General features: G+C 44.3%; 3 protein-coding genes across 3 annotated transcripts; 2 read left to right on the top strand and 1 right to left on the bottom strand.

Moving 5' to 3' along the window:
- Positions 1-1558: 1558 nt before the first annotated feature.
- Positions 1559-4143, top strand: LOC311316542 (uncharacterized protein). Its single transcript, XM_084447412.1, has 6 exons — positions 1559-1771; positions 1922-2125; positions 2238-2501; positions 2688-2780; positions 3012-3023; positions 3199-4143. Exons 1-6 carry the CDS (start codon positions 1711-1713, stop codon positions 3276-3278), a joined length of 714 nt encoding a protein of 237 aa, XP_084303538.1. The 5' UTR covers positions 1559-1710; the 3' UTR covers positions 3279-4143.
- Positions 4144-5238: 1095 nt separating this feature from the next.
- Positions 5239-8287, top strand: cdc20 (cell division cycle 20 homolog; the record flags this gene model as incomplete). Its single annotated transcript, XM_084446640.1, has 11 exons — positions 5239-5264; positions 5501-5717; positions 5988-6145; positions 6229-6325; positions 6412-6537; positions 6638-6834; positions 6932-7026; positions 7293-7527; positions 7690-7815; positions 7895-8012; positions 8109-8287. Exons 2-11 carry the CDS (start codon positions 5525-5527, stop codon positions 8285-8287), a joined length of 1524 nt encoding a protein of 507 aa, XP_084302766.1. The 5' UTR covers positions 5239-5264; positions 5501-5524.
- A 3092-nt stretch (positions 8288-11379) lies between these two features.
- elovl1a (ELOVL fatty acid elongase 1a) lies at positions 11380-15965 on the bottom strand (the record flags this gene model as incomplete). Its single annotated transcript, XM_084446653.1, has 7 exons — positions 11380-11688; positions 12407-12546; positions 13301-13406; positions 13518-13574; positions 14370-14450; positions 14707-14897; positions 15905-15965. 7 exons carry the CDS (start codon positions 15963-15965, stop codon positions 11380-11382), a joined length of 945 nt encoding a protein of 314 aa, XP_084302779.1.
- Between the last annotated feature and the right edge of the window lie 10010 nt (positions 15966-25975).

Here is a 25975-nt window from a genome sequence, read left to right as displayed (position 1 = left end):
CCAGCCAGCAGCCTCAGCCAGCAGCCTGCAGAGCCAGTGGCGGGAGAGGGACAGAGAGAGAGAGGGACTGACTCTTGACTCTCAGGCAGGAGAGCTTCGTCTCCAGCCAGCAGTCCAGAGAGAGAGGGACTTGACTCTGACTCTCAGATGGCAGGAGGGCAGGTAGAGGCAGCAGGGCAGGTAGCTCCCTCACTCATCATTCTCTCTCTCACGCACACACACACACACACACACACACACACACACACACACACACACACACACACACACACACACTCGCACTCTGTTAGTGTCAGAGGCTCATTAGATGGTAGGAAGGAGGGAGAGAGGGTGGGAGATATATTAGACCAGTAAGATGTCCAGGCCCTCTGCCCTGGTGTGTGGCAGCTATTAGTGTCAGAGGGGAAGCCTCGTTCTGTGGGATCTCTATTAGATGATGGTCAGCTGCCTCTTTTTAGCAACTGCAGTCATTTCAGCTTCCACTGGCACATTTTCTCCCAGATTTTTCTTTTTCAGAACTGACATTTTGAAAAGCTAATGTCTGCAGTATGTTGCATTAAATAGCCTTTTGTACAGTAGATGGAAATGTTGTCTTTGGCACATTGAGTTGTTTGTCAGTGTGTTACCTGTATTTTCATTGAAAAAGACTGGGCACGACACTGGATGTTATTTAATATTGATTATTATTTATTAAAGTCATCTCTCGTTTACCATGATTTGTGTATGACTACTTCTTTGCCATCCCCTTTCATAACCAAATGTGGTCCGATGATTAAATTGCTATGGCTTCTTGATTTTGCTCTCAATAGTGTGCCAAATTGATGCATCTAAATTAACAATGTTAATAATTCTCCCGGGGGGGGGGGGCATGACCCCGGACCCCCCTAGAGGGTCGGAGGTCCACCCCCCATAGCTGGCCAAAATCCTGTGGGAAACGCTGAGCAGAGTCGCTTCCCATCTGCTGCAGGCTCAAAACTCACCTCTTCAAGAAGTAGGCTACTACCAGGATCCTCCCTCTTTAAAGGCATCTATTGCTTTTTCAGTTCTAAAAGCTTAGAACTGAATCCTTGTGTGTGCACAATTTGCACTGGGTGGCGTGCGTGCACTTAAAGGACATGCACCTATTATATAATATATAACCCAGCATCAATGACTCGACACAACGTTCTGTAGGCTACTCAGAGATAAGAGAGTGATATTTTTTCCATATTAAAGTAATTATTAATCAACATGCCAGATTGTATTTTTGAGAATTTGTCCTATATTGTAGATCCAGGTATAGTATGCATTGACATTTAAATGGCTAAAGGACTAATCCACATACAAAATAGGAATGTATTGCCATTTCATCCCTTCTTTGGAAGCCTATCTCGTTATTTTAGTACATCCATGATCTCGGGTTTATCAAAGTGCGACATTAACCATCCACTATAGATAAGGACCTCCCCCATACAGGACAGACCGCCCTAACCTCCCATCAACCAATGAAAACGAAACCCTCAGCTAACGTTGATTCGTATTTAAAAGGATCACAACAGGAAACCACTTGTGGCAACAATACCTACATGAGACTTCGAAGCTGCAAACAATTTGTGTTAATGGTAGCCTTCCGCCAGCATAATAGGCTTAAAAGCACGGATATTTAGACCTCCTACTACCGTTGATCTACCTCCCGGAGCTTCGCACCCCACCTCAACCGAGAATCTTGCAATGCGTGTACCTGTACTTGCCATCATTATAACATGCAACTTGTGTTGGGCTCTTCCTAAAGGTACGTTTTTCTATAGCTCTATGGTATTTTAATTTTTTAATTTGTCCTATCTACTCGAGAGCGAGAGAAAAATGATAGGCATTCAAACATTTTAACTTTAAAAACAAACATTCCGCCCCCTTTACGCACTACATCTCTGTGTTGTTGTAGACATGGTGATCCAGTTCCAGCACTCGAGAGTATTCAACGGGGCGGAGACCGTGCGTGTCTTAGTTAACGGAGTTCATCTCTCAAACGCCGGGGAAGACGCCAGTGGTATTCTCAGTGCTCCGTGGACTAAAGATGGCAACCACTCCCTTCTAAACGCAATTGTGACTATGGAGAAAGAGAGAACTGTCAACCAATCCACGCCAAGTAGGTCCATTCTGACCTAACTGATCGTTTTGATTACAGCACATGGCCATATAGCCTGACTGCAAATAATTCGTCTTCCATAACTTTTATTTTGCTCTTTTCACATCAATAGAAAACCACACCATCCAACGCATACGAGAATGTAGAATGCGCGGGGTTCAAGTGCATCTGACTGACCATATCCTATACGACGGGAGGATCTATCTGACTCTAGACGGAGTCACGGATACCTGGACATGTGAAGTAGCAGAGGGTGTGGCTCTCAGGCGGCTTTGGCCCCAGAACCCAGAGCGCACGAGACAGGAGAGGATGCAGCTACAAGAGAGATGCATCACGTTGATGAAGCAGCTGACGCGATCGGAGCCCACGACGGGCGGTAGGTTATAGGAAATTAATCTTTCATGTTTGTATGTGTGTGTGTTAGTGGGTATGTGTGTGTATATGTATGTGTGTGTGCTAGTGGGTATGCTTAGTTATTTTACCCTGGGGGTGTCAAACATCATATCCCCAGTAGCCGGCCTACAGTATGTTAGTTTCATGCATACTTGTCTTTATATTTCAGGGATGTCCATGATGACTGTCTTGTCTCCAGCATTGGCATTAGTGGTCTTCGCTGTGCTGACCATGGCCAGTTTCCTAATTTCTAAAAAACAAGGTTAGTGGCTGAAAGGTATATTTTCCTAATCGTGTAATAATCAGGTGATGTGATGACGTGTTCCCTTGTGACATGCTCGTCCATTGTGTTGTTAGAAGTATCATGATTACAGACTGTAAAGGAATGTGTATATTACTGATGCTCTGCCATAAACAAGGCACAACGTTTACATGACCTACAATACTTCATTGTCTCTCTCTCTCTTTCATGCTCTCTCTCTCGCAACTTTAGGACATCCTGGAGGTAAAATTGTTAATTCCTTTCTTGAAAGACATAAAGATTAGTAGAAGATTAAAGATTAAGTGATGGGTTGTTTGGTTGAGTGGGTAGAAAATATCTGACTATAACTGCTTATGAGATCAGGCTGGTCTCAGACCATGGTATGTAAAGGTGCTTCCTTTTTTTCCCCTTCTAGCAGGTGTCATTGGGTCCATTATTCACTATTCCCACAACGTCAACGTACCACCTCAAGAAGGGAAGGACTACCAAGTCCTCTAAAGTACTAAAGCTGCTCTGGGCTTTGTCTCACTACTCTGCAGCTTTGGGCCAATAAGATTGCATCAAGGCTGCTTGCTCTGGTCTGACCACGTGTCCTGTCACCCAAAGAATCTTGTTCTCAAAGAGTGTTAACTTAAACTTATATGGCACTGTACTGATAAGACTTGAGTTTTTAGCTTCCAGGTCACTGCACTTCACAAAAATGATATGACGATAAATGTATGCACTTTATAATCTGTATGTCCTCAATTTGGTTGGAGAGAGTAAAGATCCGCACACTGATATCTCCCGGTTCACTTTATTGAAAAAAATGACCCTTAGGTCTTCATCAGGCAACTTCTGGAAGGAAGGGTCGCAACGTTGCATTTTTTCAATAAAGTGAACCGGGAGATATCAGTGTGTGGATCTTTGCTCTTTCCAAACGTATGTACTCTAAGATCCAGCACCTGGCCTACTAAGGTTGGATGTGCGCACAGCTCTTTTGCCTTTTGTCCTCAATTTGGTGCCTATACTTTCCCGTTTCTAATGGCAGTGGTGATGTGTAAATAGGTTTGTGCAGACCAAGCTTGCCTTTCCTTCACCTCAACCCAACACACTTGAAGCATTCATAGTGGGTCTTGGTTCACATCTGTGTGTGATAATTGTTAATAGTCTCATTTGAATGTGACTAATGTTTTTCTACTGCCAGAAATGCCATTATAATTATTGTTCATGTTTGGGGCTGTTGGTCTTTTAAAAGGGGGAGATATATATATATATTGTTCATGTTTGCGGCTTATGGTCTTTTAAAAGGGAGATTTATACATAATCAGGATATGCGGCTGTTGGTCTTTTAAAAGGGAGATGTATACATAATCAGGATATATTGGGGTTTTCAGACTTAATTTTTGGATTGCTATGACTTAATTAAAAATATTTCAATGTCTCTCACGTTTTTGTCTGCTGTTTCAAATGATGTATTAGTAATAATCAGTGTTGGGCCAAGTTACTTAAAAGTAATCAAGTTAATTTACGGATTACCTTCTCTAAAATTGTAATTAGATTAGTTAACTGACTACTCTCGGGGAAAGTAATCGGGTTACTAATCACTTTACTTTTGAATTACTTTTTAAAACCAGATCCATTCTTACCCGAATCATAGAAGTGATCTAGATTCAGTTTTGCATCTTGGATCATAATAGACACAAGAAAATCTGATCCTATACCAGCGCTCTTGGCACATCTCGACCCTGATAACATACAGTTCAGCCATGACTGCAGTGGCCACCAACCAAATGAAAGGGAGCAGGCACGCACATAAGTAGCTCAAAGTAATCCCATTTTATTAGGTCAGTAACTAATCTGATTACTGAAAACGAATCCCTTACATTCAAGTTACTGGAAAAAGTAATTTGTAATCAGTTACTCCCAACACGTAATATTAGTATAGGCTTGTATAGTGCATTTCTTGAACCCAATGCGCTGGACAAAGTAGATAATTGAAATGTAAAACAAAAACAAAGATGAAGTCCTTACTACAGTCTATATTCCTGTTTAAAGAGATGAGTTTTGGAGAAAGGTCTTGAATGATGTGATGGACCCTGCTTGCCTAACAGAGGCTGGAAGTGTTCTAAAGCTCTGGAGCAGCACACGTCGCCAGCCTGTTTTCTAGAGTGCATGACATGGGTGTATAAAAGAAGGTGCCCATAGTTCTAGCATTTGCGCATTACCTACAATAATTTTGGCCTGTAAGCGGCGCTATAAATTTGAACCCCCCTTCTTTTGGAGAGGCGTGAGAAACGGGAAGAGATTTTCTCCGACATTGTTGTCTATACAGGAGATAGTGTGTCTTCTCCACCAATCAGATTACAGGGCAACCCTAAACATCTTTTGAACAAACCAATCGTTGCAGTGCATTTGGACATTTAAAGCGATTCGTCACAGCCATCTGAAAAATTCAAACTCGAAAGCATTGTGAGAGAGCTTGTAACGTTTCAGCAGTTTCAGGTATGGTATTGTTTTCATTAGCTTCGACTAATGACGACTAACTTTATCATTTTATTAACGACAACGTGTCCTACAGTAAGCAAAGCTTTTGTAACCATGGCAATGTTTTTTAACGTAAGCCTACGGTTTCAGGATGGCCTGCTAGTTAGCGCTATAAATTGAACTTATTCCGTTGGTTTGTTATCAGCTGGCAGTGGAATACGTTAACTAAAGTTAAGCTTGTGTTGCTCCAACAGAGCATCTGAAAGGCTGGTTCAATCATGGCGCAGTTTGGATTCGAAAACGATATTCACAGCATTCTGAAGCTGGACATGCCAATCACCAACGCACCCATGGCGAGATGGCAGAGGAAAGCCACCTCTTCGACCTCTACGTCCATCAACAACGCCTTGTCTCCGAGCAAATCTGCGAATAGGTCTGTCAGTGTGTCCAAGACGCCGAGCAAAACGCCAGGTAACGTTTCTGAATAGCTAACTAACGATTTAGGCCTAGCTAGCTAGCTATAGCCAGAGATTAACATTAGCTAAGCTAGCCATAACGTTACCATAACAACTGGCTAGTATTGCTTTAGCCGTTTAGCAGGTATTGGTTGGAAAACGTAAGTCCAAACCAACTGAAACGTCCAAAGAAATGTACATTTCGTAATGTATTGTATTAGTTGTATTGTGTGTGTGTATAGTGCATGGTTTGGAAGCCTCCAAAACGTAACCATTCATTCCTTAGGCAAAAATGGGAAGACCCCCCAGTGCACACCCAACAAAGTCGGAGGTGACCGTTTCATTCCCACCCGAAACAACAAACAGATGGATGTGGCAAGCTTCTTGCTCTCCAAGGAGAACGAGGCCATGGACACGAACGCTGTAGCTGAAGCAGCATCAGCAGTGAGTAACTACCTTTGACCATCTGTCTCTCATTCGTCAGTGTGATTCTGTAATCAGCTTGTTTGTCTTTGTCTACTTTGAAGGAGCAACAGAAAGCCTGGTCTGTGTCACTCAATGGATATGATGTTGAAGAGGCCAAGATTCTCCATCTGGGAGGGAAGCCTTTGTATGCTCCAGAAGGTACAAGCATTGATGCGTAGTCTATACATGAAGTTATAGTTATCATGTCTTGTGATCCATTGTTATTTGCTTTTTTATTTTTGCAGGTTATCAGAACAACTTGAAAGTCCTCTACAGCCAGGTCCATACTCCAGCCTCAACCAAAAAGACTAGATACATCGCTTCAGTTCCTGACAGAATCTTAGACGCTCCAGAACTAAAAAATGACTTCTGTAAGTCCTCTGCTACAAATGTTTATGGAAGAATTGAAATGGATTCCTAGTTTTGAGACATGCAAGAGGAGCTCAAACTCAACTTCTTTTGTTTCCATAGATTTGAATCTCCTTGACTGGAGCAGTCGCAACATTCTGGCTGTAGCTCTTCACAACAGTGTGTACCTGTGGGATGCTGCACAGGGCGACATCATCCTGCTGATGAAGATGGAGCAAGAGGAAGACTACATTTGCTCAGTGTCCTGGACCAAAGAGGGCAACTTCCTTGCCATCGGCACCAGTGACTGCAAAGTGCAGGTGAATGGGATATACCCCCTGCCAAAAAGAACACTTCATCAATATGTATTAGGTTATTTCTTGCTTGTTTTTCTAAGCATTGTTAATTCATTCATAGTTGTGGGATGTGGAGGCCCAGAAACGACTTCGTAGCATGACCAGCCACACTAGCAGAATTGGCTGCCTGAGTTGGAACAATCACATTTTGTCCAGGTAGGTCAAATGCATCAACATGTGATCCTAAGGACAATTCCCAATGGTACATGAATTCGAGAAGTTTGCACATTTTAATTGTTCCATGTTGCTGAACGTTTCATAGTCAGTGTAGTCATAACTCTACAAGGATCATGGTCCCTGTAGTCTTCACCATGCCTTGAGTATACCTCTGATTGCTCCAGATTTGTCTAGTCTGTCACTTTGTGTATCCAGTGTACCAGTGTACATTAACTGGCTCTTGTGGTGGTCTCCTGTTTCTCCAGCGGTTCCCGATCAGGCAACATCCACCACCATGACGTAAGGGTGGCGGACCACCACATTCAAACCCTGTCAGGACACTATCAGGAGGTCTGTGGCCTGCAGTGGTCCTCTGACGGCAGGTACCTGGCCAGCGGAGGCAACGACAACCTGGTCTGTGTGTGGCCTGGCGTGAACGAGGGCAGCCGGAACAGCGACAGCCCGCTCCACGGTTTCACCGAACACCAGGGAGCGGTCAAGGTGAACTGCTCAACCTCATGCTTCATCCTGTTTTTTTTAAGATGGGGCTTTAACCAAGCTGGCCCTCCACTTGCTGTTCCCACTGAAGCATGGCAGTTGTCTTGTTTAATATCGCTAACTGGATGATTGCCTGACATGGTTCTCTTGATTGAATATCTTTAGGCTTTGGCCTGGTGCCCGTGGCAACCAAACATTCTTGCTACGGGAGGCGGTACCAGTGACAGACACATCCGCATCTGGAACATCAACAGTGGCTCCTGCATCAGCGCCCTGGACACCCAGTCCCAGGTGACCACAATAACCCTAGCTCTAGTCCTCACGGCATGCGTCTGATGGGCATCATCTAATCTCTGATTCTGTATTCCAGGTCTCCTCTCTGGTGTTCGCGCCCAACTACAAAGAGTTGGTCTCCGGCCACGGATTTGCCAAGGACAACGTGGTCATCTGGAAATACCCCTCTCTCACCAAAGTTGCAGAGCTCAATGGTAAGTGGCTGGCCTAGAAACATTGAACCTGACCTCCCTCATGACAACTGTGTCATGTGCCAACTAGGCACTAATCTTGAATAATCTTTTCCCCAGGGCATGAAGGCAGAGTGCTCAACCTGACAATGAGTCCAGACTTCTCGACTGTCGCTACAGTGGCTGGAGATGAAACCGTTCGCCTGTGGAAGAGCTTTGAGCTTGACCCAGTCAAGAAGAAGGCCAAGGAAAGGGCTGTGAAATCCACCAGCAGCATCATCCATCAGTCAATCCGATAAAGACTTGCTTAGCACATCAATCAGGTCAACAACCGTGATGTTCTGGCATTGCTTTATAAATTATGTATCAACTGTTTTTTAAATTTTTTTATTTGCTGTTCTGTGTTTAATAAAGATTTTCACTTGCATTCACATTCTATTTTGTAGGGGTCATGGGGGGGGGGGGGGGGGGATATTTCATGTAGTAATTGTGATGTGGTATTTACTGGTAGTCAAAAGGTGGAAAAGTTCCATCACATCGATGGTCATTTTGAAATTCACCCGTTGACTCAAGAATGAAAATCTAATCGTGAGATCGCTACAAATTCCCACTCCTTCTGTTTTGACATTTGATGCATTTATTATCCTACCCCTACTGTTTTGGCATTTGATCACTGTTTGTGCTTATAATCCGTGACAAGGACCATTTCTCATGTCTTAGTTCCCAGAATCACCTAAAACCGTTAAGGGGCAAGTAAGGACTAACTGCTATTAATTCCATTATGTCATTTGTCAAAATATACATTTGAAAGTTTTGGGATCCGTGGCATGGAAGCCCCGTCAGTGTCATATCAAGGACACTTCCATGATAAGGTGGGATATGAAGATAAGATTTAATAGACTGCTGGACTACTGATAGTAAATTGCCTGTTTGGTTTAAATGTCTAGCTACCTAGGACTGGAATGAGAACTGATTAGATCAATAAGCTCTGTGCACCAGCTCCACTACTTCCTGAAAGTCACTTGGCATCTTTATTTCCTGTCCTATATGATTGGATTAAGTGATTAATCAGGTGTGCGGCAGACCCAGCGCACACCTGATTAATCACTTAATCCAATCATAGAGGACAGGAAATAAAGATGCCAAGTGACTTTCAGGAAGTAGTGGAGCTGGTGCACAGAGCCTATTACTGTAAGCACAAGCAATAACAATTCCTAAGTATATGTGCTGGTTATATATTATGGCAAATTACACTTTCTATTCTATTCCAAGTGTTGTTTCTGTTTCCACCTAAAAGAGACAAGGCTAAACCTTAAAAAAAAAAAAAAAACTTGTTTTCAAAGACCAGAAACGCATGAGCGCACCACACAAGACGGCAAGAACAACAGAAAACTACAAACCAAAACAATTCATAAGTAGGCCTTCCGGTTTCCGGTTGCAAATTAATCTAAACATCTCTGGCTTTGGTGTCTACACAAGTCAATGGATTTGATGCGAAATAAAATCCGATAGGGAGCATACTTTGAAATAATTTTTTATGTCAGTATATCAGCGGACAGTGACCACTTTCCTGTTTTTGAAAAGTTTTTTTTTGAAGGATACTCTATATTATGTAGAGATTATGTAGGCTACTTACAGTAGCTGTGAGCAGTAGCAATGGGCATTAGTATCTCAAGAATGCAGTCTGTCAACCTTTTCATATGGACAGTAGTATGATCATACATAACCTTATAACAGGGCTTATAATGCTAAATACTGTGCCAAACTAGTCCTTTAAACAAGCTTCATGTAAATGTTAATGGTGCTCAACTAAACTACAAGTAGCCTATTTTAACTTGCTTGGAAAGAAAGCATCTACAGCCAGATTGTCATATCTAACCCTTTTCCAATTTATTTGAGAACAATTCTAATCCCAGACCAGATTTGTATTCAGTACTATTCCAAAATTAACAGATAACCATATTCGACTGACCCTATAATACCACCATCGTGCAGTTGTAATGAATTCATGAATTTCTTTGATGAAAAATTGAAGGGATCAGAGATAAGATTCAGAGTTTTTCAGTTGGCCCAGCTGAACGACTTGACTTTATTGCTTCTATGGAGCTAGATGAATTTACTGCACTGATTTCATCCTCAAAATCTTGTACCTGCATATTGGATCCTATACCCTCCAAATAACTAGTGAAGAATTATTACCTGTGAATGTGATTGGCAAAACTTTACTAAACATTATAAATTAATCCTTATCTACTGGAATGGACATGTACCATTGCCTCTTAAAATGGCTGTAATCAAGCCTCTCCTTAAAGGATATGTTCATTATATATCAGCACATTATCAGACAATCTGATAAAAAAAAAAAAAGACCTCATCAGTTCAACCACGACAGTTCTGGCATTGTTTAGTAAATTAGATAGCAACTATTTTTTGCTATTTAATAAAGATTGTCACTTTTACGTTCTATGCATTTATTACAGTAGTGGCCCCACCATACCTTGATAAGGGATTCTGATATTGTTTATGGTGAACTTTGGGTTTATATGGTTTGACCTTTGGGACCTTGCACTGATTTTAATAGATCAACATCATCAACTGCATCTGAGTTTGGAATTATTTGGGGTGTATCAAGTTAACCAAAAGCTGTACACTGATTTGTTGAGTCTTGTGCAGCCCGCACAAGTTACATGATTTGAGTTAAGGTCTTGGTGCCTTTAGGGATGACTCAAATACTTTGTATATAGGGAAATGGTTGGTTGTCATTTTGACCATGGTTTTGAAAAGCATTTAAAGCAGCCATATAAAGGTTTTGACTCCACCTATGATTAAGCATGCTCATTGCAGACTGACATTAAACACAACTGTGGCTATGGATTCACACAGATGCTATTTTATGCTGTTTATCTGAAAAATCAGTCTTCTGCTTAAAAATGTTTTTTATTTCAAAAGTTAAATACAAACACTGAAAACAATGACATTGGCTTATTTACAAGGGTGCTGCAGTCCATTCATTTTAAATCAAACAATATCCTCATGAAACAGTCAGCCAAACAACCAGAAGGAAATGTCAATGGGTGGACTGTCATTCTTCCAACAGTGCTAGTAGTTCTTCAAACTTGAGTGTGAGCTTTGACTCCGTGACAATGACTATTTCTCTTCATCTTTACAGTTCAGTCCCCCAAATCACCCAAAACACAGTGGCAAGTAGGGACCAACTGCTAATTCGATTACGCCATTCATATCCCAAAAACTGTGCATAAATAAGTATATAAAATATACATTTAGAAAAAAAAGAAAATATATCAAGAAAGTAGCATTTTGGAATCTGTGGCATCATGGAGGCTCCTTCTGAGTGTCAGTTCTGTTAACTCCTAAAGGGGAAAAGGCGATGCTAGACTTCCTTCACTTTGCCCGTCAAGACTCTGCCGTTAGTGTGGTGTACGGTCCCGTTCTCCAGCGGTTTGCCGTTGGGCACCAGCTTGGCGTCACCGTTGGCGAAGCCGTTCTGCTTGGGCTTCTCCGCCGTAGTCATGGGCAGCCGCTTGCCTCTCACGTAGGCCTGCAGCCAGAAGTTGGAGAAGAGGATGAAGAAGAAGGTGCCGTAGATCCAGATGAGGTGGATGAAGACAAGCACCTGGTAGTCGCACTTCTCCATGAAGTAATACTGAGTGATGTGGAGGGAAACCAGCACAAACTGCCCCTAAGGAGGGAAGAGAAGACGGATGGGAAGGATTAATGATGAGCAGACAGCAGGCGCTAGGGTGGTGGGACCGATACACTTATGTCCTCAACTTCAGGTCTCATCTCCAAGTAGGGTGTCACTCAACACTGATGTGTTGACCAATTTGACCTGTGACAACACTGACCCATGTTGACTAATTTGACCTCGCGCCCTGCAGCGATAGAACTGGCACCTGGTCTATTTATTTCGCGAACCGCGAGCAAATATGTGTGAATAAAGTGCAGAGGAGCAGAAACGCTCAGTGACCGGGGCAGAGAAATGCACTTCTGCACTTCAAATTCAGCGAACGTTTGCGAGCGTTAGCGAACTATTTTCCGTTAGCTTTGTGTTTGCCGCAAACATTTGCTAACAGAAGCTAACAGTCTGGAGAGGTAGTTCGCCAGTAACGGAACAAGGATCACAATCGACCCAGGTTTACTGGAGATGTGCTCCCAGATGGGGAGTGTTGCGTTTATGTGAACTATTTGGAACGTTCATTAAAAGCCGTTCAAATGTGACCGTTTGGAGAAAACATGTTTGCGACGAACGTTCACCTCTGTTAGCTGAATTTGAACACAGCCCAGGTGTGTGAACAGCCATGCTCTTGCTTCGCTTGAGCATTTGTGCCTCACGACGCTTCTGCGTCCAGTCTGAACCCAGCATGACAGATCACAGTAACTGTGGCTATGGGACGTACCAGCTGGATGGCGGTCATGTACTTCTTCCACCACAGGTATTTTTGGAACCGAGGTCCTGCAGCAGACAGACCGTAGTAGAAGTACATGATGACGTGGACCGTGGCGTTCACCAGGCCATGGAAAGAACCCATTCCCGCTGCTGGAGATCACGAAACACAAACAGATTTTAAAGACACTGCTGAACCATTGGAATAAAACACATTTCTGAAAAATCACACCCAGGTGGTGAAGTAAGCAGTGCAGGTTTATGAACAATCTCTACTGCCCTCTGCTGGTGTGCAACGATATTGGCCATGCCACGAACGGACAGTCGGACACGTCACGTATAGAAGCGAATGCACCAAAATGTAATCTAGGATTTCACTCTTTTCCTGTAGCCTGTTTCTTGTGAGAAGTTTTTATTCGGTGACAGTCTAGAGTGAAAAATCTGGTTTGTGGAGGGGTTGTGCACAGGATTGTGTTGTGAAGAATTCTGCTTTCATTATGTTAGTCATTTAGCTGACGCTTTTATCCAAAACGACTTTTGGTGGACTCTGCCACACTGTGTGTGTGTGTGTGTGTGTGTGTGTGTGTGTGCGCCTGCCTGTGTGTGTGTGTGTGTGTGTGTGTGTGTGTGTGTGCGTGCGCGCACGTGTGTGTGTCTGTGTGGGTGCCACCATCATAAACTATCCACAGTACATTACATTACATTATCTACATTGCATTACATTATCCACAGTACATTACATTACATTATATTACATTCATTTAGCAATAATTGCATTTAACGTAGGAAAAGTCAATGTACTACTACTTGCCATAACTCACAAGTGCATCTCCTTTGTGACTAAGAGCAGAATAAAGCGCTGAAGGCAGTGAAGTGAAGAATAGCAAACTAAAAATAAACTGCTTACCAGGAGCTATGGTGAGACCCCACCACCAGGTCCAAGGCATGAACGAGTGATGGAAGACATGTAGAAAGGTGATCTGGCTGTGTTTCTTTCTTAGAACAAAGAACATCTGAGAGAAAATCAACGGCTCAAGTTACTTTTAGACAACACTAATTCAAAAGGGCCAATATCAAATCACGTTATCGTGTCGACAAGATGATGCTTGGAGAGAGAAACTTACAGTGTCAAGGAGCTCGATGAATTTTGAAAAGTAGAACAACCAGGATACTCGAACCATCTGATGAAAGAAGAGGCAGAACTACGTGAACTCGGGGATCACAATAGCTTGGGAATTTACACTGCCTGACACACTGGAGCAACATAATACAATCCAGATAACACACAAGAAGCCAGCATATCATGTAGTGTTGTTGTATGTTCAGTATGTATTGTAAGATGAACCATTTGAAGTGTGCCAGAGGTGGTGTTATGTGTGTTATATCATCTACTTTGGATGATGATTGCTGTGTGCTTTGCATTGTTTTAAACTGTGCTGCTGGTGGCAAAATCAATTCCCTATAGAGTGGGGAGGTTAGAAAAAAAGTTAGCATTGCCACCATTGTGCAGTCCAAAATCCCTATGGGAAAAATAAATGGGATTTGCTAAAAATGCTGAAAATAAGGTTGGCAGTTTTGTGTTTATATGTATGGTATTTATTCAGTTTGGGAAATCCCACGATCTAGGGCTAACTCGGGCTTTGAAAACAATGGCAGCCATTTGACTCTTGTAGTCCAGTTTCAATAATGGTTAGCATATCTCAACAACATTGACCTCAGAACCAACTAAGGGTATCAAAATTCACAAAGCCCATCTTCAATGATGCATTTCAACTTTTAGAACCTTTTCTCTGTTAAACCCAGATCTTATTTTCAGATTTTTTTCGCAAATCCCATTCATTTTTCCCATTGGGATTTTGGACTACAAATCACAATGGCGGCAATGCTAACTTAAAGCCTACAAAATGATGACATCAGTTCACCACTCTATTGAGGATCAATTAAGAACGAATTAATGTATTTATTGGTCAGCTTACCCTGAGGGCCTGTGGGCTGCTGGACAGGTCACACAGGTCACATCTCCATGTGTAGGTTGTTCCCCAGCCAGACATCAGGAACTAGAGAGCAAGGCAAGCAAACACAACAAAGCTTTCATGTCACTAACCCAAAGAAACTATATGAGTATGTCTCCTTTCTCACAAGATTAATGCAGCTATTCTCAAACTATAATTCAAACCAGTTGAGCGAACGAAATATTCAAACGCCAACTTTCATAGCAGGCTCCAATGATTTGCTCACTTAATAAAACGGCTTGTGACCCTAAAAGAAACCATTAGTACTACGCAGACCACGTTAAGAGACGGCTTTGCTCACCTCATAAACTATGAAGGCGTTCAGTGCCACCATGGAGAAGTTATAGGTGATCATGGCCGAGTTGAGGCAGTAGGGCTTGCGGTTGGCCATGAAACGAGGCCCAAGGTACAGGGAGAAGACAACGTACGCCAGCAGGATGGTGGTCATATGGATTGGGCTCTGCATCAGTGGGTAGCCCTTCAGCCGGGCATCTGGGCACAAACAACACAGAAGCTTATCAATACCGCATTTGTTTGGCGGCCATTTTGAATGACATAAAAAGCCATCTCAACTGCTTAGTTGAGATTATTATTTAAAGGTGCTCTGTTCGATTTACTGCACTTTTTGTAAAAAAAAAAAATGCAATATGCAATAAATAGGTCCGATGGAGTCATAACTATCTGTACAGAAAATATAGCCAACAGTGTCGTGCCTGTGGAGCAAATGCAGAATTTATTTTTTATTATGCGAGAAGCCGGCCCGGCGCTGTGCCCCACCCCCTGAACGACACCGTATATAAGAGAGGGGCAGCGTCATCTTGATGGACGTTTGAGACATGGCCGTTGGGAATAGGCCTATAAAGCTAACGTTAGCTGAACATGGCTGAAAGTAGTTATAGTCCGGGAGCAAAGACACCACGGTCTTCGGCTAAAAAAAGAGTCAGACAAAAGAAGATCATGTACACAAATCAATATTGGGCTGGCTTTTACTATCTGGAGAGAGGTTGGAGCTACTTTGGGTATCAAAAGCGACTCGGAGCTCGCCTTTCTTCTCCTCGACGCGTAAGTAGCTAAATTCAGGTTCATAAGCAACGTTAGCCAGCTTAGTCCCCCTACATTAGCTACCATGTATTTCTGTATTATATATATATATATATATATATATATATATATATATATATATATATATATATTCATATATATATCCATATATGGAGTGAAAACGCCCACTTGTTTATATCTGATACGCTGCACCACTGCCCCATCTAGTGGCCGAAAAAAGAAAAGAGAAATCAAACTGAGCACCTTTAACAATTTGTACGTCTAACGGGACCAGGACCGTCTTTGGTGGACTGTAAGCACTTGTAACCGAGTTGAATTGGTTAAACTCAAATACCGCCCACCCGCACCACCAGCTTTTCAGTTGTGTGACTGGCTAACGCTGTGTTAATATAAGGTTGTTGTGTGTTGGCAGCTTGGCAAACCTGTAACACACTCACCAGTTCTCTTCAGGAGGTAGTCGTATAACATCATGATATTGGATCCCACCTCTCTCAACATGTTGGACACCTCTGTTTATCCTTCTATGTTGATCAAAAGCCCTGAAACACACACACAAACACACGCTAACAATGAGTCAACAAGTCTATAGAGCCATCAGTGAAGATGGTAGAGTCAAATTGGAAAGTTATGCCTACAGAGGGTTCAGTTTTATGCCTAAAGAGGGTTCAGTTTTATATCCTGAGGTAGGCAACACAGCTGTCTCTCCTTCTAAGCAAACATAGACAGCTGCATAGGTCCATCATCTACCTGAGAGAGCCCTCCGACATTAATGGATGTACAAACAACACAGAAAACCAATACCTGCAGAAAGCCCACCAGCCAGCAAAATGATGACAGGAAGGCCTGTATTTAAATAAGTATGTTATACGCTATGGGACTAATAGCATGGACTAATTTTTTTCCCTTGGCATCAGGCAATAATATGCACCACTGTAACTTAATTGCATAATTCAAGCAACAGCACGTGACCAACACAGGACCCATGTAGAGGTGATCCAAGCTAACACCTTTAGCATCCAGTCCACTTGAGCAGACCGGTTACTGTGCTATAGAAATCCTCACCTCCTATCAAGAGCCTAGAGTTCTCCCTGCTTGTTCAGCAGAGAACTAGTGAAACAGCATTTGAAGTCTCTGAGGGACAGACAATGAGGCTCTCTCTCGGTGACTAACAGAGCCAGTCAAACAGGTGAGGCAGAGATGTGAGCCCATTTGGGAAGTCGCCGGTGGAGTCTGAGCCCTCAAAATAGGGATTAATAGTAGCGAAAACTACAGAAAGATAGAACATGTAGGGCAAGTCTAACAGATAGCTTACACACTAGTCTCCTTATCTATCTTATCCTTATATATCTCTATAAAAGAGCAAGCTATCCCTTACACCAGGCAAATGTAGGAACATGGGACCAAGATGTCGCTCCAACAACTACATTGCAGTTAACAGAAAAATATGACTTGGATGTTAGAACACAAAGCGTCCCTGGGAATATGACATGCTGTTCTGTTAGCATGTAACTCACCTCGGCAATTTCTACTTGCCCTAAGGGCTACAGTCACACAGCCGGAGCAGACAGCCCTCGCGCTCACCAGAGGCCACCCCCAGTAAAACACAGCACAGAGCCACACAGAGAGCGAAAAATCCCTGTGGCTGAGAAAAAAAACCTTTAAGTTTCTTCTTTCCCTGAGTTTTCCTTGGCTGTAATTCAGACTAAGAGTATCCACAGAGACAGACTGGACTGAGAGGTAGATGTGGAGACGTGAAAGAACAGGCTGTGGATGGGAATCATTCTGCCATGTTTTAAACTCAAGGCCAGGCACACTACTAAGACAACTCCCACCTAGTTTCAGGGCCACACCCTGGCTGAGCACCGAGCCCCACCCTCTGCGCCTCACATTGCTTTGCTATGATTGGCTCCATGGAGAGAAGGGGTGGCTTGAAGGGATGGGCTCTCATAATCAATGGTAGTGATGAGAAACCAGTAGCGACTTCTTAGGAGAGAAAGGCCCCTTTGTTAAGCAATGCCAAGGCATCACAGAGCACCGCCTGCGAGGGCAGAACTCATTTCACAGATATGCATGACAAGAACATTTTGAATTGATTCAAACCATGTGGCTAATTGCATAACCAGAGCATGTGGATTTGATAAGGCATGTCATGAGGTGTGAGTATGGATTTAGGTTTAGAAAAAAAGAAAAGAATTGGCAGTTTTAACCATTTCACATATCAAGCACCGACCAATTAATTGGTTTGATATATAGATAGACAATATTCAAACAATGTAGGCCTGATCCACCAAATCACACTCAAGTATATTCCTTTACAATTTTAATATAGCCTACTTTTAAAAATCTATTTAAAACAAAATGAGCTATTAGCTATATTGAATTAATTGACAAGGATCTGGATCACAGCCACCCAGCAACTGAAAAAAATTAATAGACTGCTTCATTTGAACTTGACTGAAGACAAAAATGAAGAAAAGAGGGTATTTTAACTAAATGTCCTGGATAGCCTCCTACTCTTGGGTGTGCGGAATACATTCTTAGAGATTCTCTTCAGCGAAACACAATCATTCATAGAGGAAATGAATAGTGAAGGAAACATGCCTTGTTGGTATGTAGGCCTAAATGGTGACAGAGGTCAGGTGTGTGCAGGTAGGAGAGGCTTAAATGCCTGAGACAAGAAACATGTAGGCCTGAGTTTTCATTACTCTTTGCTATCCACTCTCCACTATCGGCCTCTACTGCACACAATCACCATTGTTCATGTTTATGTCCCTGACCATTTCCCATTGATTGTCAAATCCTTCTGACATGCATCATCATCATACTAATCATCATCACAAACCCAGGACTAATCTAAGGTGAGTTTTTAGAGATGGCGGACTAGGAGACAAGTTCATGAACATAACGTACCCTTTCTGCAGGGCGAGAGAGACGGACATTAAGGCCCAGAACAAGGCAGCTCCGGTCCCGCCTATGCTGTCACAGCATGACGGGCCCCTCTGACTTCCAGTGGCGCTGGTTCTACCTGTTACTCAGGGACAGGAAAGGGGAACGGCCTTGGAATTGACTCATCCACGCTCTCTAGCCTAGGAATTAAAGATCGTCTGGAATGAGAGGAATCTGGGCACGAGAGCGCAGTGACGGATGGAGAGAAGAAAAACTAAACTCACTGTGTCACTTTGCACACATGGCTTAAGGCGTTCCCTTAGCTCATGGGGAAACCCACACGTTCGCCACCAGAGATCCGGTTTGAGGACATGTGTTTATGCCCGGAAGCGAATATGATGAGGTCATAGGGGGCATGATTCTCTTTTCGTGTTCCCTCATCAAAAACATTGGAGTACAGGGGGATATTGTTGCATTATCGATGTTTATGGGAAGTTGATGGGTAGGGATAAGATAAGTGTGAGGAAGGCATTTAGGGCTCTGAACCCCTCGAAAGCATTCTTTAGAGATCCTATTCTAACTCTGTTTAGCTTCATTTGGGTGGGGAGGGGGGTTAACTGAACAAAGACCAGTAATATTGGTCACTCCGGGGTGTGAATTTCAGAGGCTGTTGATAGCCTACTTTCAGAAGCACTCTCAGCTCATTAACACTTGTAAACCAAGTTTCAGGTCCAGCCTGCCAGGGTTGAACATGTTTTGCATCTTGTCTCATTACACATTTCTAGATAAATGACACCAGACAGGCCAGGGTGAGAGAAACAATTCTGATCCAAGGCCATCTTTCCCAATGGACCAGGCTGTCCCAAAGTCACCTGGTCCCTAGGTCCATAGACATTTGCAGTCAATACTATCCTTGTCAACCTTGTGACCACACAAACTCGTTTAGCTTTAATATTTGTCCACTCAGCAGAATGAAACAAGGACACAGCAGGCTACTACAGGACACTCAATGGACATGTTGCTTGTTGTGTTTTGGTTTCTATGGGACCTTGTTCAACAGCGTGGCAAGTGAACAATTGTCCACAAGTCTAACCATTTGCTCTCAATCGTCTGGAGAGATTTTCTGGATGCCTCCGGAAGCGTGCTGTTGTTGGTAGAATCATTGACCCTTGACAATGACGTATTTGGCAGCCAAGTTTCCCAACAGCAGAGTCAACTTAACATTCAGTGACAACACATTGTTGGAATCTTTGAGTTGTACACATCAGTTTTGGCCATGACAGCTTGTCAAGAGATCATCCCAGATTCCATCACACAATTAACCTCTGGGCCTCATGAATAGCTCTGGTTCAAAATCTAAATCTAAAAAATGTCTGGCTGCAATAGAGTAGACCTACTTATTAGGCACAATGAGGGCAATACGATATTTAGGTATTGGGCCACCTACATCTAATCTGAAGGTTACCATTTAACACTGATACTTGAAAAGCTAACTGGGGTGGGTTTTGTTTGTTTCTGACTTTCGATTTGGGCTAATGAAGAGACAATGCAATGCAAGGACACTTTCATTAATAGACTGCACGGCCGTGCCCAGGAATGTTAAGGACTAGGGAAAGTCGCCTGCCAGATCCACAGACGAGGGGGAATCGTCTGCCAGGCCTGAATGAACGAATGCATGCCAATTGTAGCCTACATCTCAATGTGGTTTATTTGTCATAACCCGCCCTGAGATATTCAACTGGAAAGTGCATTATTGTGGCATAGGCTACATCTAGTTCTTACCTGATATCATGTAAGGTGTGCTCGCGCCAGGACTACAGATTTCAGAAACCCCGATGGGGCAATTTAGCTTTTCACACGTTAGCCCAGCGCTTGACACCATGTGATGCCTTTGAATGAACTAAGATGACGAGTCGGTTCGTTCAACGCGGTTCCTTCTTTGGCCAGCAGGTGATAGTGTTCTCCTTATCATTCATGGGTCCTTAAATTCAAACATAGGTGCACTATGTTCCCTCAGTCCTATTTTCCCTCAGCTCTGTGTTCCCTCTCTATATGTCCTCGTTGAACACTATGCACAACTGTATACTTGAACATTATTTCATTGCACTGCCTACATCATGGACACAGACACAGTCATCCATGATTGGATGGGATAAGTGAGGAAGATACTGATAGACTATGGATAGTATAGTAGGCTAATGTCTAGCTGAGTGGTCTACCTAGGACTGGGATGAGGAACTGAGTAGCACTGATAAGATACTGTAAGGACAAGCGATCACAAGAATTCCAATGTACCTCTACCCGTACTTGTTAGGCCTACACATGGCGAATAAACTTTTTTTTTTTTTTTCTTAATTCCAAATTTGGGCCTATTCCCTCAGCATCAGAGCCAGCCCTTCCCTGCCCGAGATTGAAATGAATTGTTTTCTGATTGAAATGTCATTTTTGATCTGTAACTTCTGGCAGGAAAGGAAAATGATGTGCACAGATTGTGGGAAATGTAGTCCTTGGGTGTGCGCGCTCTGTAGGCTACTTCTGGATGATTACCTCCATACCTACCTTTTACCCTGCAGGCTCAGTGCATGGTTTGTTAAGATTACACAATACTTCTCTTTCTAATATGCCCGATACAGAATGCATCGGTGTGTATGCACTATATATATATATATATATATATATATATATATATATATATATATATGTATATATATATATATATATATACCAGACGGAGGGCCCGCATGCGAGCGCCTGGTGGCCGGGCTTACCACGGAGCCCGGCCGGGCACAGCCCGAATAAGCAACGTGGAGGCACCATCTCCTCCTCCATCGTCCCGTGGACCCACCACCCGCGGGAGGAATTGTCGGGGTCGGGTGCGCTGCCAACTAGGTGGCGGTGAAGGCGGGGGACACCGACGGACCGGACCCGGGCGGCAAAGGCTGGCTCTGGGGACATGGAATGTGACCTCGCTGGGGGGGAAGGAGCCGGAGCTTGTGAGGGAGGTGGAGCGATACCAATTACACCTGGTGGGGCTAACCTCCACGCACAGCACCGGCGCCGGAACCAAACTCCTGGATAGGGGTTGGACCCTGTTCTTCTCCGGAGTTGCTCACGGTATGAGGCGTAAGGCAGGTGTGGCTATACTAGCTAGCCCCCAGCTGAGCGCCTCTGTGCTGGAGTTCACCCCAGTGGACGAGAGGGTCGCCTCCCTGCGCCTTAGGACTGTGGGGGGGGGGGACTCTGACTGTGGTTTGTGCTTATGCACCGAACAGCAGTTCAGAGTACTCAGCCTTCCTGCAGACCCTGAGTGGAGTCCTTTTGGGGGCTCCTGCAGGGGACTCCAGTGTCCTACTGGGGGACTTCAATGCACACGTAGGCAATGATGGAGAAACTTGGAGGGGCGTGATTGGGAGGCATGGCCACCACGATCTGAACCCGAGTGGTGTTTTGTTGTTGGACTTCTGTGCTAGTCACGGTTTGTCCATAACAAACACCATGTTCGAACACAAGGATGCCCACAAGTACACCTGGCATCAGAACACCTTAGGCCGAAGGTCGATGATCGATTTCGTTATCGTATCATCTGATCTGAGGCCATGCGTTTTGGACACTCGGGTAAAGAGAGGGGCAGAGCTGTCCACTGATCACCATCTGGTGGTGAGCTGGTTTCGATGGCGGGGGAAACTTCTGGACAGACCTGGAAAACCCAAGCGTGTAGTGAGGGTGAACTGGGAACGTCTGGAGGAAGAGCCTGTCCGGAGAGATTTCAATTGCCACCTCCGGCGGAGCTTCTCAGGCATCCCTGTGGAGGTTGGGGACATCGAGCATGAGTGGTCGGTGTTCAAAGCCTCCATTGCTGAAGCTGCGGCTGGGAGCTGTGGCCTGAGGGCCATAGGTACCTCAAGGGGCGGTAACCCTCGGACACCGTGGTGGACAGCGGTGGTGAGGGAAGCCGTCCGACTGAAGAAGGACGCCTTCCGGGTTATGTTAGCCCGGGAGACCCCAGAAACAGTTGCAGGGTATCGACTGGCCCGGAGGGCTGCGGCTTCGGCCGTGACCAAGGCAAAGCAGCGGGTGTGGGAGGAGTTCGGAGAAACCATGGAGAAGGACTTTCGGTCGGCACCAAAGTGTTTCTGGAAGACCATCAGACACCTCAGGAAGGGAAAGCGGGGGACCATCCAAGCTGTATACAGCAAGGAGGGGACACTGCTGACCTCAACTGAGGAGGTTGTTGAGCGTTGGAAGGAGCACTTTGAGGAACTCCTGAACCCGACTAATCCACCCTCTACGATCGAGGCAGAGCCGGAAGATGATGGGGGGTCGTCAATGTCCTTGGAGGAGGTCACTGAGGTAGTCAAACAACTCCACAGTGGCAAAGCCCCAGGGACTGATGAGATCCGTCCAGAAATGCTGAAGGCGCTGGGTGTAGAGGGGCTGTCTTGGTTGACACGCCTCTGTAACATTGCGTGGAAGTCTGGGTCAGTGCCGAAGGAGTGGCAGACTGGGGTGGTGGTCCCAATATTCAAAAAAGGGGACCAGAGGGTGTGTGCGAATTATAGAGGCATCACATTACTCAGCCTCCCAGGGAAAGTTTACTCCAAGGTGCTGGAAAGGAGGGTCCGGCCGATAGTCGAACCTCAGATCGAAGAGGAACAATGCGGATTTCGTCCTGGTCGTGGAACTACCGACCAGCTCTTCACTCTCGCAAGGATCTTGGAGGGGGCTTGGGAGTTTGCCCAACCTGTCTACATGTGTTTTGTGGACTTGGAGAAGGCTTACGACCGGGTCCCCCGAGAGGTCTTGTGGAGGGTTATGCGGGAGTATGGGGTGAGGGGGTCCCTACTTAGGGCCATCCAATCCCTGTACACCCAGAGCAAGAGCTGTGTCCGGGTCCTCGGCAGTAAGTCGTCTTCCTTTCCGGTGGGTGTTGGCCTCCGCCAGGGCTGCGCTTTGTCACCAATCCTGTTTGTGATTTTCATGGACAGGATATCGAGGCGTAGCCGGGGGGAGGTGGGTTTGCAGTTCGGTGAGCTGGGGATCACGTCACTGCTTTTTGCAGATGATGTGGTCCTGATGGCATCAGCTGCCTGCGACCTCCAGCACTCTCTGGATAGGTTCGCAACTGAGTGTGAAGCGGCTGGGATGAGAATAAGCACTTCTAAATCTGAGGCCATGGTTCTCAGCAGGAAACCGGTGGCCTGTCCGCTCCGAGTAGGAAATGAGTCCTTACCCCAAGTGAAGGAGTTCAAGTATCTGCGGGTCTTGTTCACGAGTGAGGGAACCATGGAGAGGGAGTTTGGCCGGAGAATCGGAGCAGCTGGTGCGGTTCTGCAGTCGCTTTACCGCACTGTTGTGACGAAAAGAGAGCTGAGCCAAAAGGCAAAGCTCTCGATCTACCGGTCTATCTTCGTCCCCACCCTCACCTATGGTCATGAAGGATGGGTCATGACCGAAAGAACGAGATCACGGATACAAGCGGCCGAAATGAGTTTTCTCCGGAGGGTGGCTGGGGTCTCCCTGAGAGATCGGGTGAGAAGTTCAGTCATCCGGGAGAGACTCGGAGTAGAGCCGCTGCTCCTTTGCGTCGAAAGGAGCCAGTTGAGGTGGTTCGGGCATCTAGTGAGGATGCCTCCTGGGCGCCTCCCTAGGGAGGTGTTCCAGGCGTGTCCGGCTGGGAGGAGGCCGCGGGGTAGACCCAGGACTAGGTGGCGGGACTACATCTCCGCACTGGCCTGTGAGCGGCTAAAGATTCCCCAGGCAGAGCTGGTTGATGCTGCTAGGGAAAGGGATGTCTGGGGCCCCCTGCTGGAGCTGCTGCCTCCGCGACCCGACCCTGGATAAGCGGATGAAGATGATGATGATGATGATGATGATGATATATATATATATATATATATATATATATATGTATATATATATATATATATATATATATATATGTATATATATATATATATATATATATAAATATATATACATATATATATATATATATAGTGCATATATATATATATATAAATATATATACATATATATATAGTGCATACATACCGATGCATTCTGTATCGGGCATATTAGAAAGAGAAGTATTCTGTAATCTTAACAAACCATGCACTGAGCCTGCAGGGTAAAAGGTATATATATATATATATATATATATATATATATATATATATATAGTGTGTGTGTGTGTGTGTGTGTGTGTGTGTGTTAATGCCTACACATTGACTGATTGAATAGAATTTTAACAAACAGACAGGAGTGAAAACATGACCTCATTGGAGGAGGTACTGATCTCATACAACAGGGCTGATGGAACATAGGGTTGAGATAACATAGGGTTGAGATAACATAGGGTTGAGGGAACATAGGGTTGAGATAACATAGGGTTGAGGGAACATAGGGTTGAGATAACATAGGGTTGATGGAACAAAGGGTTGAGATAACATAGGGTTGAGGGAACATAGGGTTGATGGAACGTAGGGCTGATGGAACATAGGGTTGAGGGAACATAGCGTTGAGATAACATAGGGTTGAGGGAAGGTAGGGTTGAGGGAACAAAGGGTTGAGATAACATAGGGTTGAGGGAACAGGGTTGAGAAACATAGGGCTGATGGAACATAGGGCTGATGGAACATAGAACTGAAGGAACATAGGGCTGATGGAACATAGGGCTGATGGAACATAGGGCTGAGGGAACATAGGGCTGATGGAACATAGGGCTGAGGGAACATAGGGTTGAGGGAACATAGGGCTGAGAGAACTGAGGGTTGAGGGAACATAGACAAGCTCCCAATTTATCCGGGCTAACAGAAATATTATGTTCATTTATCCTGTAAGTAAATAAATACAGGATGTAGTTCTACCATGAGATATGTATATGCCTGCCTCCTCAGGAGCCCATTAACTAAGCCTTTCGCTCCTACGTACAGTAGCCTTGCCTATTTGTTGAAAACCTACTAAAAAGTTAGGCTACAGTGCTGCTGGTCAGGGGAGGTTCACACAGAGTCATGTTTTGCTTTTTTATGTGCTAATCATAATATTTGATTTGTTTAAGAGCTCAATCGGGTATTCAACTCTGCGAACTTTGCCCGCATGCAGTCACTGACCACTCCTAAATTGCCCTAGCTGACTGTAATAGGCTAGGAAGGAAGAAAATCATCATTTTTACGACCATGCTTCTTGGATCAGTGGTTGGGGAGGATTGAGGGAGCAGGTTCTGAAACTGATTGCTGACATGGACAATAATCACTATAAACCCACGCTCAGTCATCGATGTCTCCAGTTGAGACGGCATGAATGGCCATTTGAGACAGTTCTATGTTGTTAATTTCATGCAGAGATCATCATCTTCCTACACATCCTAAATGTGCCTGTATTTCATTTTTATGGCCCATTCATGTTCAATAACCCCCCCATGAACTTCTCATAGGCTACAGATTATTTCCATAGACTAGTTGACTATCATAGAGAGCAAAACTATGTTAAGCCTGATACTGTAGGTCTCAAAAGGATGATTGTGAACCTGACTTAGGCCTACAGTAGGCTACGTCTGTGAAGGTTAGAATTAAGAATTGGTTCACGTCTCATTGCATGCTGAGCTGGAGAAACTCTTCATTTGG

The sequence above is a fragment of the Borostomias antarcticus genome (assembly GCF_949987555.1).
Source record: "Borostomias antarcticus genome assembly, chromosome: 12".
NCBI lineage: Eukaryota > Metazoa > Chordata > Actinopteri > Stomiiformes > Stomiidae > Borostomias > Borostomias antarcticus.
Note: the sequence above shows the minus strand (reverse complement) of the source record. Positions and strands in the feature narration are given on the sequence as shown.

Bases quoted from the DNA above. Each gene is read 5' to 3' on its own strand.
- LOC311316542 (XM_084447412.1), top strand. From the start codon at position 1,711: ATGCGTGTACCTGTACTTGCCATCATTATAACATGCAACTTGTGTTGG. The intron at 1,772-1,921 runs GTACGTTTTTCT...GTGTTGTTGTAG, and splicing joins GTGTTGGGCTCTTCCTAAAG to ACATGGTGATCCAGTTCCAG. The intron at 2,126-2,237 runs GTAGGTCCATTC...TCACATCAATAG, and splicing joins TGTCAACCAATCCACGCCAA to AAAACCACACCATCCAACGC.